This window comes from Amaranthus tricolor, chromosome 17 (assembly GCF_026212465.1).
Source record: "Amaranthus tricolor cultivar Red isolate AtriRed21 chromosome 17, ASM2621246v1, whole genome shotgun sequence".
In the NCBI taxonomy this organism is placed as follows: domain Eukaryota; kingdom Viridiplantae; phylum Streptophyta; class Magnoliopsida; order Caryophyllales; family Amaranthaceae; genus Amaranthus; species Amaranthus tricolor.
In genome coordinates, this window is record NC_080063.1 from 6,321,215 (window position 1) to 6,339,666 (window position 18,452).

At 35.5% G+C, this 18,452-nt stretch overlaps 1 protein-coding gene across 4 annotated transcripts; it reads left to right on the top strand.

The window, feature by feature from the left end:
• Positions 1 to 1,740: 1,740 nt before the first annotated feature.
• Positions 1,741 to 17,684, top strand: LOC130803629 (protein SIEL). 4 transcript variants are annotated; one of them, XM_057667823.1, is made up of 12 exons: positions 1,741 to 2,474; positions 2,901 to 2,984; positions 4,592 to 4,825; positions 6,020 to 6,208; positions 8,740 to 8,880; positions 9,171 to 9,260; positions 9,885 to 10,101; positions 10,195 to 10,378; positions 13,846 to 14,832; positions 14,926 to 15,225; positions 15,345 to 15,454; positions 17,009 to 17,684. In XM_057667823.1, exons 1-9 carry the CDS (start codon positions 1,788 to 1,790, stop codon positions 14,774 to 14,776), a joined length of 2,757 nt encoding a protein of 918 aa, XP_057523806.1. In that variant the 5' UTR covers positions 1,741 to 1,787; the 3' UTR covers positions 14,777 to 14,832; positions 14,926 to 15,225; positions 15,345 to 15,454; positions 17,009 to 17,684. The 4 variants fall into 4 exon arrangements, with proteins under 4 accessions (XP_057523806.1, XP_057523805.1, XP_057523807.1 ...); XM_057667822.1 differs by having other exon boundaries at positions 13,846 to 15,225; XM_057667824.1 differs by having other exon boundaries at positions 9,885 to 10,098; positions 13,846 to 15,225.
• The last annotated feature ends 768 nt before the right edge of the window (positions 17,685 to 18,452 follow it).

Below are 18,452 nucleotides of genomic sequence, written 5' to 3' on the forward strand. Positions count from 1 at the left end.
CCTCTTTTACTTACTTATAATGGTAATTCATAGCTTTGGGCATGGGAGTATGTTCTCATTGGTCAACCGATGAGGAGTATTGGACGTGGTGCATTTGCGCCACCACTGCTTCCTCCCCCGCATGTGCCATATGGATCGCGGTGGTCCTTTGAAAGACGAACAAGGACCCACACTGGATCGGGCGTGGGGTTCTACCGCGATCAACTCGATCTACTACGTGCTGACCAGGTAACAACTTCACCACAACTTGTTTTATAAGTATCACATTGAGTAATTTATTAATCGAATTTTCACGTTTAGTTTCTATGGGACCCTTACCCCCTGAGGCATACGCTGCATTGCCTCAGCACTCGGGCATATTGTCAAGGGCGTGGAGAGCATCTGTACCTCTGCTCTGCTTCGACATAGTCGAAGTGCATCTCCCTGAGCGCGTACTGCGCCAATTTGGGATGGTATAGGGCATCCCGCCTCCATGTGACACAGAAGCGGAGCTCCACCACTATCGCAAGGGTCGGGAACCCAAGAACTGGCTAGAGGTCAACTGGCGCCATGTCGCTCGTTGGGAGCACAGGCTAGAGCTGCTGGCCCAAGGTGCGCCGATCGACGCTGCAGGCGCACCTACTACGGCGGATTACATGCCGTGGTTCCTCTCCATTACTCGTCGATGGATGACACCACGAGGTATCATGGCGGCAGCCCAGTACGCTCCCGCAGCACCGACGATGACGCACTTTGTAAGTATTCTTCAACATTGATTATTATCCATACAACTTACACGTTATACATTTCATTAATACTTAAGTCTTACTGCAGGCACAGGGCATTGCATCAGTCATCAGCTCCTCCCAAGAGGAGCCCGTACGGGAGATTGCCCAAGGCATACTCCGAGGGACGCAATTTCAACAATTCATTCCGGAATTGACTGCGCCCGACACCACTATGTACGAGTGCGGTTCATCTCCTCATCATGCCGACGTTCATCTTGAGGAGGTTGACTTAACGTGCCCGGACTACGGTGCCGGGTCCTCACAGGGGGCCATATCATCACACTATCAATCCCCTCCCCTACCCGAGCGTCATGCGACTGCATCTTACTATCGTAGGAGGCGTCGTAAACCGTCACAATTAGACAGGGTACAGGAGGAGGATTAGCATTACAATAGTATTTGTATATTTTGAAGATTAGTGACATTTTGTATATATTCAACACTTGTACATATTCAGAATTTGTAACATATTGACTTTTGTGTATACTTTGTAATATATGTGTACATGTATATATTTTAATCGTATTATCAAACGTTTATATTAACATTTAAAAATTAAAAGTAAAACTAACATAATACATAATGTTACCTTTAGAAATTAAGAAGTATGATGTAGAATTGATATAATGAAGTATGGGAAATGATGGAGCTATTTATAGAACATCATTATAACGACTATTTTCAAGTTTCTAACGACTATTTTTCTAATTAACAACGGCTACTTTACTTCATTAAAAAAAAAAAAAAAAAATTTAAAGGACCTAAGACATTTTAATTTTTTTTTCCTTCTTTCGCTGTTAGTTACTAACAGCGACTTATCCAAAGCTCTGATCTGGATGTACGAACGCTTATTTTGGGAAATAAGTTTTCACAAACTTATTTTGGGAATTAATTTGTTCAAATGTCTTATTTTTTTCACTTTTTTCGACTAAGAGTGTCTCCTATGACAGTATTTGAATTAAGAATTTTGAAAGTCATCTCATAATAATTAACGTCAAAACAGGAGCAAGGATTGCAACAATGGAGCAACAGCTATGGCGGGAAACCGAGGAGAAGTTTAACACCAGCAATCTCATCGGCGACTCCAACAACAACAACAATAACGCAATCTCTCTCCAAACACTCTCATCATGTCGATCACTTATCATCAATCCTTCAACATCAAACCTTACAATTTCGTCCATTTTGAAAACCCTAATTCACACTCTATTTTCCTCAAATCACCGCCATTACCACCACCACATTTTCTCTCTCCTCTCCACTCTCTCTTTTCATCACCCTTCCTTCTCACCGTCTATATCTTCTTCCATTCTTTCTCTCTCTTCCTCCCTCATCTCTGACCCTTCCTCCTCCCCTCGCCTGGCTGCTGCCGCTCTTTCTCTCCTCTTGTCAATCTCTGCCGTTGATGACCTCGATGACAGTCTCCTTGTATCTCTCTGCTTTCGTCCTTGTATGTCTGTCAGGGTTTGGTTCTTGAACAATGCGCTTAAGTTTTCAATTCGTCCCAATTTGTTGTTGACTGTGATGTTAGGGTTTAGTGAGGACCCTATTCCTTGTGTTCGTAAAGCTGCATTGGAGGGCTTGGTTCGTATTTGTGATTCTGGTATTTTTGTAGAGGATTCTGCATTTGTTGAGGGATGTTATTTTCGTGCTGTTGAACTTCTTGGTGATCAGCATGATTATGTTCGCTTCAGTGCTGTTCGTGCGGTTAGTTGGCATTTTTTTTCTTTTTTGTATTAAATTATTGATTTTTTTTGATGTCTTTGTATAGGAGTTCTGGACATTGTGTAAACGGAAGCTACAATTGAATTGGTGTGACTTGGTCAGTGGTGTAATTTGATTTGGTTTATAACTCAACTATAGTTTAAAGTTTGAATGGCATGTAATGCTTCTACGGCTGTAGGTGAACTTATCTTCTCGAGTTGTGGAAACTTTGGGAAATAAATAGAAGCCAAACCTGATTTGACCGGTACTTGGAATAAGTTGGGAAGAACAAAACTTTAATTGTGGTGTTTGTTTTTGAGCTACTGGTAATTGAAAAGGAAAAGAAGATAGCAAATACATCGAATCCCACAAATTGTGATATAAATTTCACTTATGTTCTGTGATACTCAACTGACGTTAATTTTTTAGGTGAGGGCATGGGGATGTATGCATGCTGAGTCGAAGCCAGAGGAAGAAATTAAGGGTACATGTTTCAATGGTGTATTTCTGCAGGTATTTGACATAAATTTGATTGTTGTTTGCTGTAATATTTTTTATTGCCTTCATGACTTTTATTTGGGTTGGTTGTACTTAGTGTTATTGTCAATGAAGCTTGGTTATTAGGGGGTGCAGTGGATATAATATATTAATGTAGTTTGAGTAACAAGCTTGATTTTTAAACCTTTAAATCTTTATCAGGAACTCTTGTTTGTGTGTACTTTTTAAATTTTCATTTTTTGAAGGAAAAAGGCATTCAATAGTCAGTCACAAAATAGTAACAATTGAAAATTGGAACTATTTCGTTGAAGAATATATCTTTGAAATGACATGTAAAATATAAAATATCTATCTGATTGTATTTGTAGCTGAAACCACACAGTTTGCTTCATGTGCACATTCTCACCCTTTAAAAATGTCAAAGTTTTGACCTGGAGATTTCAATAATTGTCGACTAGATGATGGGCATTTATAAACCCTCTACCCATTTTACTGAAAGTATTGTACAACTGTTCATTCTTATCATGGGTTTTAACTGGTAAAATTATTATGATCTTTAACAGGCAAAATTGTTTAGCTGAAAATATCAAAGAAATCTACCTTTGGTTGAACATGTGCCAAACATACTACATTTTCCAGGTTCGTAAAACTGCAACATTAGAGTACAGGGGTTTTAGATAGTGGCTTCCTAATATTTTCACTTGAGACCTCCCAGGATGAACACAGACTCTATAGTTTTTACTTTTTAGTTATACTCCTACCCCTAGTTGTTTGTCTGCATGATGCTGATGCATTAGAAACTTTAGACGTGACTCCAGAATTCTGGAATGCAACAAATAAATTTAAGGATGTTGATGATTTTCGAATCTAGAGTGGTCCAATGACTGAGGCTTCTCAAAATTTATGTTCCTCTAAGTATTGGCAAACTTGTTTTTGTCTTGTAGCCTTAGAATGTGTTTTTGCATTGCAATTTGCAAACCAATGCATCTCAAAGATCCCTACGAGTTGCTGTCACACATTATCTTGTTAGGCCAAAAAATAATAATAATAAATTATCAATTTTAATCACAAAAATCAGTTAAAAATTAGTTACGATCAGTAAAAATCATTTTTAATCTGTACAACTTAGTTATAATTTATAATTAAAAATCAGTTTCAAACAATCAGTTTCAGTTAGTAAGGGTCTTAGTATATTGCAACTTTTTTTCCGTAGTGTGTGATGTGAGATCATAGTGCAAAAATGCAGTAACGACACAGTGATGTACTAACGAGAGTGATATGGTTATCTAAAAATTAAATGTCGGCCGAAAACATGAGATATTTCTTGAAACAAACCTAAATGCGGTTTTTTTACACCTTTACAATGCGACACATATCGATTTGTTTTTTAGAAACTTTTATGAGGCGTCCGATGTGGTGCGGCGCCTATGTGGTGCGGCCTTGTGTTTGCTTTATGCGGTAGAATGATTGATGAATTGCTTTTTTTTTTTTTCATTGTGGGATTGAATGATCATGCTTGTCATTTCCTTATCTTTTTTGTGTTTTATGGGTGTCATCCTATAATTGTGATCAATGGTTTTTGTTACCTGTTTCCTGAAAATTGTGTTGATTTTTCCCTCCAGATCTGTTCTATGGTCAGAGATATGAATGTGGAGGTCAGGGTGGAGGCTTTTACTGCCCTTGGAAAAATTGCATATATCTCTGGTGATATTTTGTTGCAGACCATGTCAAAAAGGGTCCTTGGAACAATCAAAGAAAAACAATCCTTAGCTTGGTGTAGTTCACATATGCATAAAATTCATGCTTCTGTTGCTGCAGGTTTATTTGTTCATGGTCTAGAGGATGAATATAGTGAGGTAAAACAAAATTCTGACTGAATTTCACTTCAGATTACTTTGAGGTATTCAGTGTTTTTGTGTTAATTTGGTATATTTAACTATTATTTTCCATATCATGGAGCCAAAGATTTATAGTTCTTTGATTTTAGATTACAAATGACTATATTCAACAATGACAACATTCCATTACCTCATTGCCATTAAGGGGCTCCCACCTAGGGTGGAGTTTGGGAGGATTGGATGTATGCCTTACCCTTATAAATGATAAAACTAACTAAGAAGTTGTTTGCGATTGATCCTTAGTAGCAAACTTCAATGTGCAACTTTAGATAAATAGTAAGTGCACATGATTTAATGAGTCATTTTAATTTATTTCATTAAAATGACTCATTGAATCATGTGCACTTTGTATTTATTAAATCATGATCACTTCTTATCTATGTAAAGTTGCAATTAACGTTGGCAGCCAAGGGTCAATTGGAAACATCTTCTTTGTTATCGCTAATAAGGGTAATATTGCGTACATTTGACCCTCAAACATGCCTTGGTGGGGTCACTTAATGGTTTGAGGTAATGGAATGTTGTTGGTATATTCACTTATTTTATATATTTACTAAGCCATTATATATTTGTGAACTTTTAAAGATCATATGTCTTAGAAATTTTATCCTTCAAGTTGTCATCACATTATTTATTAAAATCTGTTGTTTTAATACCTTTTCTCCTCAAATTATTTTCTTTTTAATATGTTGTTGTTTACTGCTAATAAGTTCATTTCAGCTCAGTTTCGCCCATTTTATCATTTTTACATTTTTCAATAAATTCTAAGAAGTTCAATTAAGTGCAATAAGTTGCGGAAAATAGATCCGTATTCCTTACTGTGCTAAAGATCTTCTAAAATGGAAAGTTACATTCACATTCCATATTATCCGTCGCTTTCGGTATCACCATACTACTATCTAAAAATAACATACCACTTATATATTAAGGTATTACTTATTAGTGCAGCTTTTTCTTTTCTTTTTTTTTGGCTATTGTGCGTAATTACTTTCTTCTGTTCATTTACCTGTCCATTTTACAACTGTTAAACAAATTCTGAGTTCTATGGCATTGGTGTATGCTAATATGTTTGAGATAGAGTATCTTCGCTTCTTGCTATTTAAGGTGGATAGATCATGCTCCAAGTTTTAACTCCATGTATGCTACTTGAAGGTACAACAGGCTGCCTGTATCTCCTTGCGAATGCTTCCTGTTATCTCTGATCAATTTGCTAGTGAGGCTGTTAATATATTGAAATATGGTCTTCATGGTGATACAACGGTTAGGCTAGAGGCTCTGAAGACGATTCATCATATAGTACTATCTGGATGCTTAAAGATGCAGGAGGAAAACATAGATATGGTATACCTTTAATGCTATGATTAATAATTTAGACGTTTTTTTATGATGCGTAAATTTAGATAGCTTTGTTATGTTATACTTATGTTATTATTAAATATTTTCTTGAGTTGAGTGGTTATAATTCCTCTATGCAGTTCAGTATTTACTAATGTTTCTACAGAACTTAAAAGCTAAAAAAAGACAATGGTGATAAATGGTTTAAGCTGTTGCTATTTATAGTGAAAATATTTATTTATTTATATCTCTCACTTATCAGTATAAGTGAATAGTGAACTGTAAAGAAGTGTCTTTCTAAGTCGCATATGCTTTCTCAAATATAGTTCCTACTGAAAATTACAATGGTGCTATGTTGTAAAGGCATCTTTCAGTCAGCCTCTCCTGTAACATCTTCATAGTTATTGACTCTCATTGAATGCTGATTTTCCAAATCTTTTTAATGCTAGGACATTTTTCTAGGTTGAACTTATTTTAGAACTTTATGGATATTTGGTAAATGGTACTTCCTCCGTTCCATATTACTTGCTACATTATAAAATAATGCACTATTCATTCATCACTCTTAATTTGTGATTGTTTTTAATCTATGAGTTAAAACATAGTGAAGTTGGATCTTATTTGATTCGTCTTAATGCAAAGATTATTAATATCAAATTTTTATAGTTGTTTCTTTCAAGTTTTAGTGCATCGTACCTAAATATCACATATCACTTGCCATGTGATTTTCCATTTATAAAAATCTCAAATCATTGAGTTCACCTTCTGTCCCAAAGTAGATTGAAAATGAATTATTTGCTGGAGGTTATAGGCGAAAAGCTGATTGAGCAACTTGCTATGAAGAATTCTTTTGATGCATTTATCTTTCAGCTAGCAGTTTCAACTAGGTTTGTCAAATAGAGAACCTATATCTAGGGACTTAAGCAACAGATAATGTAGGACTTTTAGTGACAGATTGCTTTGTTCTCTAATGAATTTCAACTCATCAATCATCATTATTACTGAAAGCTGATTGAGCAACATGCTATGAAGAAGTCTTTTGATACATATATCTTTCAGCTAGCAGCTTCAACTAGTTTTATCAAGTACTCCTTCTCACTCAATTTGCTTCACTTTTTATTTAAGTTTGTCCTAATCATTTTTCCCTATTTCTATTTTTTGATATGACCCACCACTTTTACTCTATATTCTCTCTCGTATTAATTAATACCCCACTTCTTTAACCCATTATATCCAATTTCCTAGTCTCCGTGCCAAAAGCCAAAAGCCAAAAGCTAAAAGCTAAAAGCCAAAAGCCAGTGGGGCTAAATGGCCGAGACAGAGGAGCTAGGATTTAAGCAACAAATATGTACGACCTTTAGTGACAGATTCCTTTTTTCTCTACTGAAACTCAACTCATCAATCATCATTGCCTGCTTAAAGTGGATAAATGGCAACTCATCGCTGGACTAGTTTTTCTCTCACACTTGAGCAATGAAGAGGCAGATTAGTGAGGTAGATGTATGTGGAGGACTGGAAGTAAGATTTCATATGTTGGACTACGAAAGGTGGGGATTGTACAGATGCTAGCAACTTCAGCTGGAATGTGTTCAAGGTAAAGTTTACAAGGTTTTGGTTGGTTCAGTCATCAGTGCTGTATGTGTCAATGGTAATACATTGTCGTTAGTATCTGTGGAGACTTTAATGAACTGAAGGTTCTGTCATAGTTGATGGAGAAGAGATAAAATTTTGTATCAAACAGTAATTTGAAGAAGATCAAAGGGACAAGGAGTGTCTTTGCTGGAATCTTGTTACACAGTATTGGTCCTTTTCCAGTGTTAAGTTCAATTCCAAAAGTTAAAAGCTACACTTGACAGCTCAATTCACAATCCGTTCCTATCTTCTGAATAGTGTAAACTCATTTGCTAAGCTTCCTTTTCAGCAACTTCCCTGCTTTCTTATAGCCAATGAATCTACTAACAAACTCTGATAGTCTGATGCATTTCCAATCATCCCCCCACATAGTCATGGTATAACAGGGACCTTCATATTCTAAACTTTGAGTGGGGCAAGGTCCTAAGTTACAAAATTGTCTCCTGAGTAAAAAAAAGTTGCTGTTGGAAGATTCTCAATGTCGAGAAAAATTCTCTACCCTACTGGTATAAGCAAGCTTTAATAACTCTTTCTATGACAAAATGATGATGTTCATGACTTGGATCTGGGTCTGGAGTATAGTCTTGAAATTCATAGTGTTTTTGTGCAACAGTTGCGTACCTACTACCTGCACATGATCTGGGTGGCAAGAAAACATATTTTACACTTTGTTGGTTCTGAAGTGTATAGATGTGTATACATTTTTGTTTTCTTTGTTCCAGTATAAAGTTAAATTATTTTTAGCGCTTAATGCTTGTCAATATTTTCATTCTTTTCTAGTATAGATGTAGGTGTTGCTAATGGAGGTCATATGTTGTAGTAAACTGCATGTACAGCTTTTTATTTATGCCATGGCTTTTTATATGAAATGCCAATGTTAACAAATTCTGATGGTCTTTTTGCAGTTGCTTGGAACTCTTTTGGACAGCAGTTCTGAGATCAGATCCAGAGCTTTTAATTTGCTTGAATCAGTTAAGTTGCCTGGCCTGAAGGTGTTTAAATCAACTGTTGAAAGCCTCCTTAAAAGTGTGGACATGTACCCCAAGGTTGATCCGCTCTTTTTTAGTATATTTCTGATATACTATTGAATAATTTCTGCTGTCAGTCTATTACTAAGGTTTCCTTCAAAGAAAGCTATACTATCTGAGATTAGGATCCAGGAAAGGGCAAATAGTTTCTTTGGTTCTGTACCTAATTACTTGAAAAATCTCGTTACTGCAGTCTCAAATGGTCATGTATTTTATGCCGTATTTTTTTATACAAAACACAGCTTCATTAATTTCTTAGCTTACCTTCAGTTTTGTTTTTCTTTTGTTCATTTCTTGTGCTGTTCTAGAGTGAAGCCCAAGTTTTTTGTACGCTGTTTAGTATTGGTCAGAATCATGGCAATTATGCAGTCAGAATCATGGAGGACTTCTATGCTGAGGTTAGCATTCTTTCACTCTTTATGCATAAACATCAATGCATATTGCTACAACTAGTTTGGTTTACTAGTCTTTGTAGATTTGTTATGCCCAGGTAACATAGGCTGTAACCTTATAATCATTAGGTAAAGAAAATCATACTTCGTTTAGGATGAGGTGTGATTTCTTCTTTTTGTGTTGTGTTGTCCAAGGCTAGTTCCTGCCTCACGAATTTTTCTCTTGTCCAACATTCAGTAACTTGACATCATCTCACATTTTCACTACTTGATATCCTAAAAGAAAATATTCTGCTCATTTGAAGCCAATGCATAACATGATTAAACCCAAAAGATGTCCTCTGTTTCATAGGTTGGTGGATTTTACTCACATCCTGGTAGAAATGAAAATTGATTTTGAAAAATAGTTTCCATCTTTTGAGCTTTGCTGTTGTACTTCTTCTTGCATGGTATGATTAATTTGGATGTCTGCAAGCAAAACAAGTTTTTGATCATGACCGATACTGCTGGGCACTGTCCTTTCATCGGATTTTATGTAAAAGAGACCCCTTTATTGTTGTCTATGTTAAATATTTACCGTCTATATTAGAAAATTATTGCTTTTCTGACTGAATGTATTGTCTCTTTCAGATTGAACCTTCCAGCAATGGGAAACTGGGCTGTAATAGACCAAGAGTTGTTGGATTGCTAGTTTTAGCTATTTCAGCTTCCATGAAACATGAAAAACACTTCATCCGAATTCCACCATGGATATTTTCTTATGCAGCTGCATACTTTGGGCGGATCTCTCTTGCTCTTCGTGATATTCTAGATGTTGATTCCCTTCTGGCATACTTGTCTTACTGTGGTATATCAATATTTCATTGTACTTCAAAAGTGATTTTTTAAGATCTTGGTTTTTGAGTGATATCTTATTACCCATGTTATCTATGTCAAAAAGGTAATTGGCATTTTATGGGGCATTCTGAAACCAAGACTCGATCAGACATACTTTCAGCTGCTAAAGGTCAACAAGAAGCGTCTGAGCATGTCCTCAGTGCAGTAAAGCTTATCCTTCAAACCGTGGAAAGGTTATGGAAGCTGGTTAAATGTGGATGCACAGATGAAATGATTAAAGCATTAAGGTGGTAATTTGGTCATCATATATTGTGCTGTTTGTTTGTGACTAAAAGTTTGTGCTTTTAAAGATTATATTTTAGCATTTAAACTTGGTGTTTTGATTGCTCACTACTAAATGACACTTTGATGTCGAGACTCATTTGGTTTCGGGCACCCTTAGAAGGCATAATTTGTTGAAACACTTCTTTATGTGCTTATAACATACATCATATATGTGTAGATAGGGGAAAGTGGTTGTGGCACACCTTCTATTACCCGAGTTTGTCTTTTCGGGTAATTTGCTTTGCCTTCAAGACCAGTCTAACATAGTTCACTAGTTAATTTGCCTTTTGAATTTGTGATTCGCTCAAAACTGCCAAAAATAGCCCAAAATCGACAATAATTTGCTATATTTTTTTGTGATTCGCGAGGAGATTAGCAAATCATGTGATAGTGCTCAAGACTCTCCCTTTAACAATGGAGGTTAGAGTTGAGATGTAAGAGAGCTAGAGAATGTAAGAATTAGGCAAAATAGTACAAATGAAAAGAGAGGGTAGGCAGAAAGTACTCACTTTGTGCAATTGCACAAATGAGTTCCTTGTTGGAGCATTCTGCCTTTTGCCATGTATACTTGTTTTGTCTGGTGGTAAATGACTTCCTTATCCCTTTCTTGCACCCCAAGGTTTTCTTGAATAATTTTGTATGATTTTGTTCCTTCTGTCTTAGTGCAGATGTGTTTATCGTGTAGCTAAATATCGACCCAAAGCTTGAGATTCCCCTCAAAATTTTTTAAGACATTTTTTTACACCCTTACAATGCGAGAGTCTTCTGTTCAATTTTTTTGAAACCTTTACAATGCGAATAATGCGATGCGATGCTGCCTTATTTTGACTATGCTGTGTAGTATTGCTGTCTATTATGCTCTTGGGTCATTACATTACCCTTTGCCTCAATCACCTTGTCTTCAAGGTGAAAGTCAGGTTAAGTTGTTAATTGTTCATGACGAATTTTCAAGTAGCTTCATGGGGTGGCATCCTCTTCCATTTGACAATTTTTTGTTGTTGTTGTTCAGCCTTGTCATCACTGTGGCGTGTACTGGAATGTGGTTGACAATATCAACTTCCCCTTGCATCTTTATAAGCTGAGAGAAGAGGAACACACGGTGGATAGATTTTGCTAGATATAGGGAGGCTGAGATGATATGCTCTCTCGGTCTGAGATGATATTTCATAGGACCTATAGTTCCTTGGTGCAAGTTTTCAGAAGGCCTTGCTAATCAATTTTGTCAAAAGGGCTACTTTCAAATACACCTCCCCTTCTTTAGGAGACTCATCCCTATTTTTTGATTTTCCGGGCACGAAAAAGGTTAATCAATGTCATCTCACTCTAGTAAACATTCTTCTAAAGCATATACCTAATTTTCTCCCCTTCTCAACTCTTATTAGTGGTCGAGAGTCTTTTTCATACGAGAACTTGAAGCGAGTCACCTTCGAGAATGAATATGAGTTAGTGTTGTAATATTAATTTGCTTAATGTATTGAGTTACCCCAAGTTTAGGACCCTCATTCATAAAATACCTTAGGTCTCTAGGTGTTTGTTCACGTTCTCTGTCTACCATCACTTTGGGAGTGATAAGAAGTGGATCTTTTGATGGTAGTGTCATGAAACTAAATAGTTCCATCATAATATTGCTTAAGAATTCCCGTATCTTTCGGACACATTGGTTTGAGGGCATTACTATCTCCTTGACAAATGTCATTGTCGTCAATAGATGCTTTAAACCCAAAAAGCGACTACATTAGGACAAGTATTCAGCACTAGGATAGTGTTGACCCCTCTAGACTTGGGAAAATCCTCAGTAAATTTTAAGCTTGTCATCTCATAACTTCATTGGTACTTAAATTTGTTACATATCCGCAAGATGAGTGTTGATAGCCTGTTTTGTTGGAATAGTTCACAAGGTCCAATATTTTCATGGACCGCCTTTCTCATTCTGATCACATTTTTGCCGCCTTTTGCTACCCTTGCCTCAGAGTCTTTGGTATTCATAAAGTAACTTGGGAAGAGTATGATGCCAACATGATGTGTCCCTTGAGATAAAGTCTATCAGCTGAATACTGGATACTCCATATTCTTTTCTTTTAATCCGTTGATCATGTCCTTATTTGGGTTTGTGTTGCTATACCTCCAATTTGGACTGGGCTAGCAAGCTTCTGTGAGAGGACGTTTGCCACTCGAATGAACTGTCAACATTGTGATGAGCTTCAGACCCAATACCCTTAAGCTTACTTACCCATTTCAAATATTCTGGCTTACCTCTCGCTACACCATGAAAAATTTAAGGCTTCATCATTCGGTCTAAATGATGAATCTCTTTTCCAATATGTTGTGCGTACACTTTTGCACAACAAGCTCCATGACCACAAACTCTTTTAGGTATATGAATTTCATTTGGTCTCTTGGCTATAAGGTGTGACCATAGTGCAAAAATAAGGCCGCATCAACGTATCACGAGTGTATTGTAAATGATTTTGAGTTCATCGCGACTGAAATATAGGTCACATTGACAACATTTGACTGAAAAATCCGTTTTATGACTGTTGCTGCGAGCATGCGACCGTGACGGGTACCTGATTTTGAAACATTAGGGGTTTGACAAATACAATTCCTATCAAACCTGAAAGTGATTGAGTCTAAAATAAATCAAATTCATAGTTACTTTACCGCAACCTGACCTTACAAATATAAATAATTATAGCAACATATATAAATAATAGTTAGATAGTAATAATAATTAATAACATCAAAAAATAAGCATAAGTAATTATAATTAGTGATAAGAATAAGTTGTTATATGGTCTGGTTTTAATCTTGTGGTCTGATGTGATTCTAATAAAAATAAGTAATAAGAATATGTAATAAGTTGAAGAGAGCAAACTCAAGGGTATTGATCATTTGATTGATCAAATATTACTCTTTTTTGGCTTTATATTTTTAGTTAAGGTATATAGTGCCCAAGATTTGTAGTTCTTTGGTTTTGTATTATAATGGAGCATTGACTATTGAGCATTGACCCCTTATCATTTGCGCTTCTTATTTCTGTGAAGCTGTTGTAATTGAAGGTCAATCGAAAAAAAATCTGTTTGCTAGTACAAGGTTAAGTTGTGTACATCTCTATTCGAACCTGCCACGGGAACTGTGGTATGCTTTTTCTTGTTATGTGAGGTTTCCTTTTCCAGTAAGCTATATTCATAATTACTAGCACCTACAAGTGCGTACTAATTTTTATCTCTTGTATTATCTAGTTCACTACATGCCACTACCCCAGTCTTTACGAGACTTCCACATTTGATTATTTTTATTGGCTTTTTTAATGGTAAGGTGTTTACAACCTTACTCATATAGGGCTTCGCATGGATTCTATGTTGAAGTTGTTTCCTTGGGGTTGAGACTTTTTACCATTGCTAAACTTGGCTTTTGTTCTGCTTCTCAGGTACTGTAAAGAATCTCTTATGACAGTAAAGGCTGGTTCTTTTGCACATGCTGGTGTAGTTGCTTTTGCATTACAATATATTCGTATCGTAAAGATTCTCACGGAGGTTTGGGAAATCTTTGTGGTATCCAAACATTGTCTATTGTCCGAAATTGGTGACATGGACCTGTTACTTGGAAAGCTAGACAAAGCATTACTTGATTTCAGATATAGGTTCATTGGGTTAAGTGAAAATGTTGAGCTTATTATTATGGAGTTGCTGCTTCTCAATTATCTGCTGCAACTTTCGAGTCCTTATACTCACGGGAAAGCCTTTCATAAATTATGTACCGTGTTTTCTTATGTGTGCCACTTAAGAAATGCAAAATCCATTGCATGCTCCGACTTTGTTAACCAGTTTGCAGAACTATCCTATGATGGCTGCTTGTCTCTTGAGGCAACTCGCAACCCTATCCAGTTGAAAAAACTGCTAGACTTATTTTTGCTCAAGGAGTTGGGAGTCTCTCAAGGAATCAAGCACATTAAAGCAGATATTTGTGTTCTAGGCTTTGACTCTGTAAGTCCTCTGCAATTCATTTCAGGATTGCCTGTGGCAATTCCTCTTGAAATTACTCTCTATAACATGACAAATGATCATAGACTATGGCTGAAGATTACGTTGAATGACAAGCTGACAGAGTATTTCTTCTTGGATATGGAAGAATATGGAGGCCCTGGAGAGCCTAGGCAATTTAAGTGCACCTTGCCATTCTATAGAACTCCAGAAGTAGTTGCTTTCACATTGAGAATTAGTATGGGTATGGAATGTTTGTATGAGGATTTGCATTTGTGGAATGGCCATGGTGGCCCTAAACATGCCCTGACTTTCATTAGCCCGGAAATAGAAGTGGATTTCTCTAACCTCAAGACCCCCCAACATGATGAATGTTAAGACTATTTATATTAACAGTCATGAAAAATGGGAATTAGCGCAGTATTGTATTAAAGGTGCACAATGCCAGATTTCTCTTTTTCTTTCCTCTTCTCTCTCATATTCTACAGCTAGTTGACAACTGTTTTTTCCCAACTTGAATCAACCAGATCAAGATTGGAAAAATGTGTGTTGTGGATCATTCGAGCATATGAAGACTCAAAATAGAGATGGAGATATTAAATTTCTATGGAGATGATAATGAAAGATGCTCATTCTATGACAGAGCAGAAAATCAAACCCATTACCATTGTAAATCATATGTTGGATTGTCCATCTTATTTTTCTCCAAAAGTTTTGGTACTTCTAGTTTCAGGACATGGTTTGAATCTGTGCACCGCCTTCTTATCCTCTTCCAGTTTTTTGCTGATTTTTCGAACTGATAGAAAGTTTTGAAGAATAACTTAATGGTATGTTTAGTTTGGTGTTTCTATTTCTTTTTCTCCTGCAAATCTGTCCATAAAAGGCTTACAGAAGGAAATAACCCTTTTATGAGATACCTTACAATTTTTGTTCTATGTGTATGTAGGTTGATTTTGAAATGTTCTTGTGAGTTGTGACCTGTTTGCTTCCATCATGCTTTGAGGCTATTGAACTATATAGAAAACAAGGATCCATATCTTCTGTCAACAAATTCAGGTAAAAACTCTACTAATTTTTTTGGGACTGAGCTGAATGATTGGTAAGCGAGTTTAGGAGTTAGTTTTTCTGTCTGGATCCATTATTATTTTTGGTTTCATTTTGGCTTTTCCATGTGAATGTTTCATAGTGTAGTGCTTATTTCTAGATAAATATTAGGTAGCTTTGAGCTGATTTAAATCTTGGAACATTGAAATCTGACCATGGATATTAATATGGGTCTATGTTTACTGAATTTATGATAGCTTAGCATTCAACGGGAAATTTAAGCTACGTATTGTTTGAATGAAATTGTAGTTCATTTTTCTGGGTAGCTGGCTTCGTATTTGGTCAGGGTTTTACTTTTTGATGTTTGAAAGCTATTTTTGAGCGGAGGAATTAAGGATGTATTTATTTTTCAATCTTTTTAATAGTGTTGGTAGTTGGTCCTTTAGTTCGTAATGTTAGCATTTGATTTATATTGGGAATGAATGGAATTTACAAATTCACTATGGATATTGTTAATGTAGCAGCAGCTTGAATTATATACATATATATATATATATATATATATATATATATAGGAAGTTCAAGTGAAAACCATTCTTATATGAGAACCGTAGAACCAATCTGTCTGACAAAAAAGTGTTACTTTTATACTAAAAAGGTGTAAAAAAGGTGTTACTTTTAGGCAAAAAAGTTACTTTTTTTTAGAAAAAAGATGATATTTTAGGCAAAAAATGTTACTTTAAGAAAAAATTCTGAAAAAACTTCTAAAAAGGTGTTATTTTTCGGAAAAAACGTGTTACTTTGTATTATGTTTATGTTTTTGAAAATTATATTTTTTTTTTCTGAAAGTAACACTTTTTCTTTAAATAGTATCAACTTTTTTTTAAAAACAAAAATAATATTTTTTTTGTTTAAAGTAACACCTTTTTAAAAAAAAGTAACACATTTTTATCAAGTAGATTGGTTCTCACGGTTTTCATATATGCTTAGTTCTCACCGGAACTACCTTCTCTCTCTCTATATGTATATATATATATACTAAAATTTGGCGTTTGAATATCTGTAGCTAATTTGTGGACTTAAAAGTTTGGAATGGAGTTGAGGTGTGAATCGTTGCTAGTGCTACTTGAAAACAAATTGTATTCCTTTATTAAATATTACAATTGTATAGCTATGGAATGAATTATACATAGTAACTTTCAACTCTCCCAAACTCTATGTATATAGTGTTAGGATTACCATGTGTTATAAGGAGCCACATGTTGTCCAGGCCTTATTTGTAAGTTGATTCTAAGACGATAAGGTTTTGTATAGTGTCTTGCACAATCATATATTCATATCCGATACCTAACTAAGGCGGCAATGGATTATATCCATCGTTTACCAGCAACTGCGTAAAATGATGTCTATATGTCTATGTGAAGGAATAATCATGTTTCCATCACTATCGGCCCACCATTGATCTTGTAAAAAAAACTCGATATTGAGAAATGTGGTATAGCATTTTTATGTCTTTTATCCCCCCAAGTATTTTTGATGTAGTGTTACATTCAATGGTTTTTGCAGGTAATCCCTCAAAATGCTGCCACGACATCCTAAGGCGACTGTCCCTTGATGTGGGGTCCATGAAAGAAAGTTGCCACAATAAAGAAAGAAGCAAAAAGTTCCAATCGAGTTGGGTTAGAGGGGTTGAAATTGAAGACTTTATCCATGAAATCGGGCCAACTGAATCTGCTTATGTACCACACCACTCTCCAACCCCTTCCTCCTCAGCGGAACAGCAGCCAAGATCAGCATGTAAAAGCTTGAACTCGAGCCATTGTATATTTGTATCAACTCGGTCACAATTTTTGGACTTTTTACGATTACTTGATTGCTTCTTTCACATTCCCACACGTTCTTCCATTTGTCTCGGCCACTTTTCTGACTATGGAAGCTCCTTTACTAACCACCATCCCCATTTACTCCTTGGAAGATACAACTGACTTGTTGGATTTCTGGAGGATTTGGTAGATTTATGGTTAATCACACTTGATATGTACCCTTAAAAGTATATACCCCGAAGACATCTACATGTTCCCTTAAACAATAATGTATAATACTCCTAGCATAGAAATGTACTTTCTAAAATTGCAACTGTTTACCCGAGTCCTAACACTTCAATTTCATTGAACACATGTATTGTCTAAATCAAAAAAATCAATGTTGTGTTGTGCAACCGTATATTTGAACTTATTTGATATTTATAATAATGCAATGAATATTCATTCATCAATTTATACCATTATAAAATCAGAACACTAGATTAAAAATGATTTTAATGTTGTGTTTAGATGGAGAAAAATAAAAGGAAACAAAGAGGAGAGGTTTGAATAGATAAAAGGTTTTTTGTTTAAATGATAAAAAATAAGAGTTAGGATCCGCTCCATTACTTAAAATGCAATGGAGAGTCCATTACTCAATCTAGTGGTTAAAATTGCTTAATGGAGGAAAATATGGTGAATTTTCAGATTTTAATTTTTTATTCATAAATAGGTGTCAAAATCTTAGTATGGGTAATAGAAAAAGTAACGAAGAGGATCCTAATACTAAAAATACAGGGGAAGAATTTGGAATGAAAGGGTATGGAGGGAAACATGAAGAAAAATTTGAAAAATACAATATCTCTTCAAAAGCTCAAATGACAAATAAAATAAAATTGAAACTCATTCAAAGAACTCACATTATAGATTATACACCACTATATTCTTCAACACAAATGGCAGCTCAAACCTAACTCTACTCATTCATTTCTCAACAAATTTCGTATTTATGTTTATAACGGACAAAATTAGAATGATATATAAAACAAAATCAATAACCTACAAATAAAACGAAATCTAAATAGAAATACACAAAAAAATCTTGGGATGTAAATTAAAGAATTTGGTCGAAAGAAAAAATATGTCAACAAAAGCTAATTATAAAGGAGGGAAATACTTAGATCAGATGTTTCCTTGTTAAGTTTCAA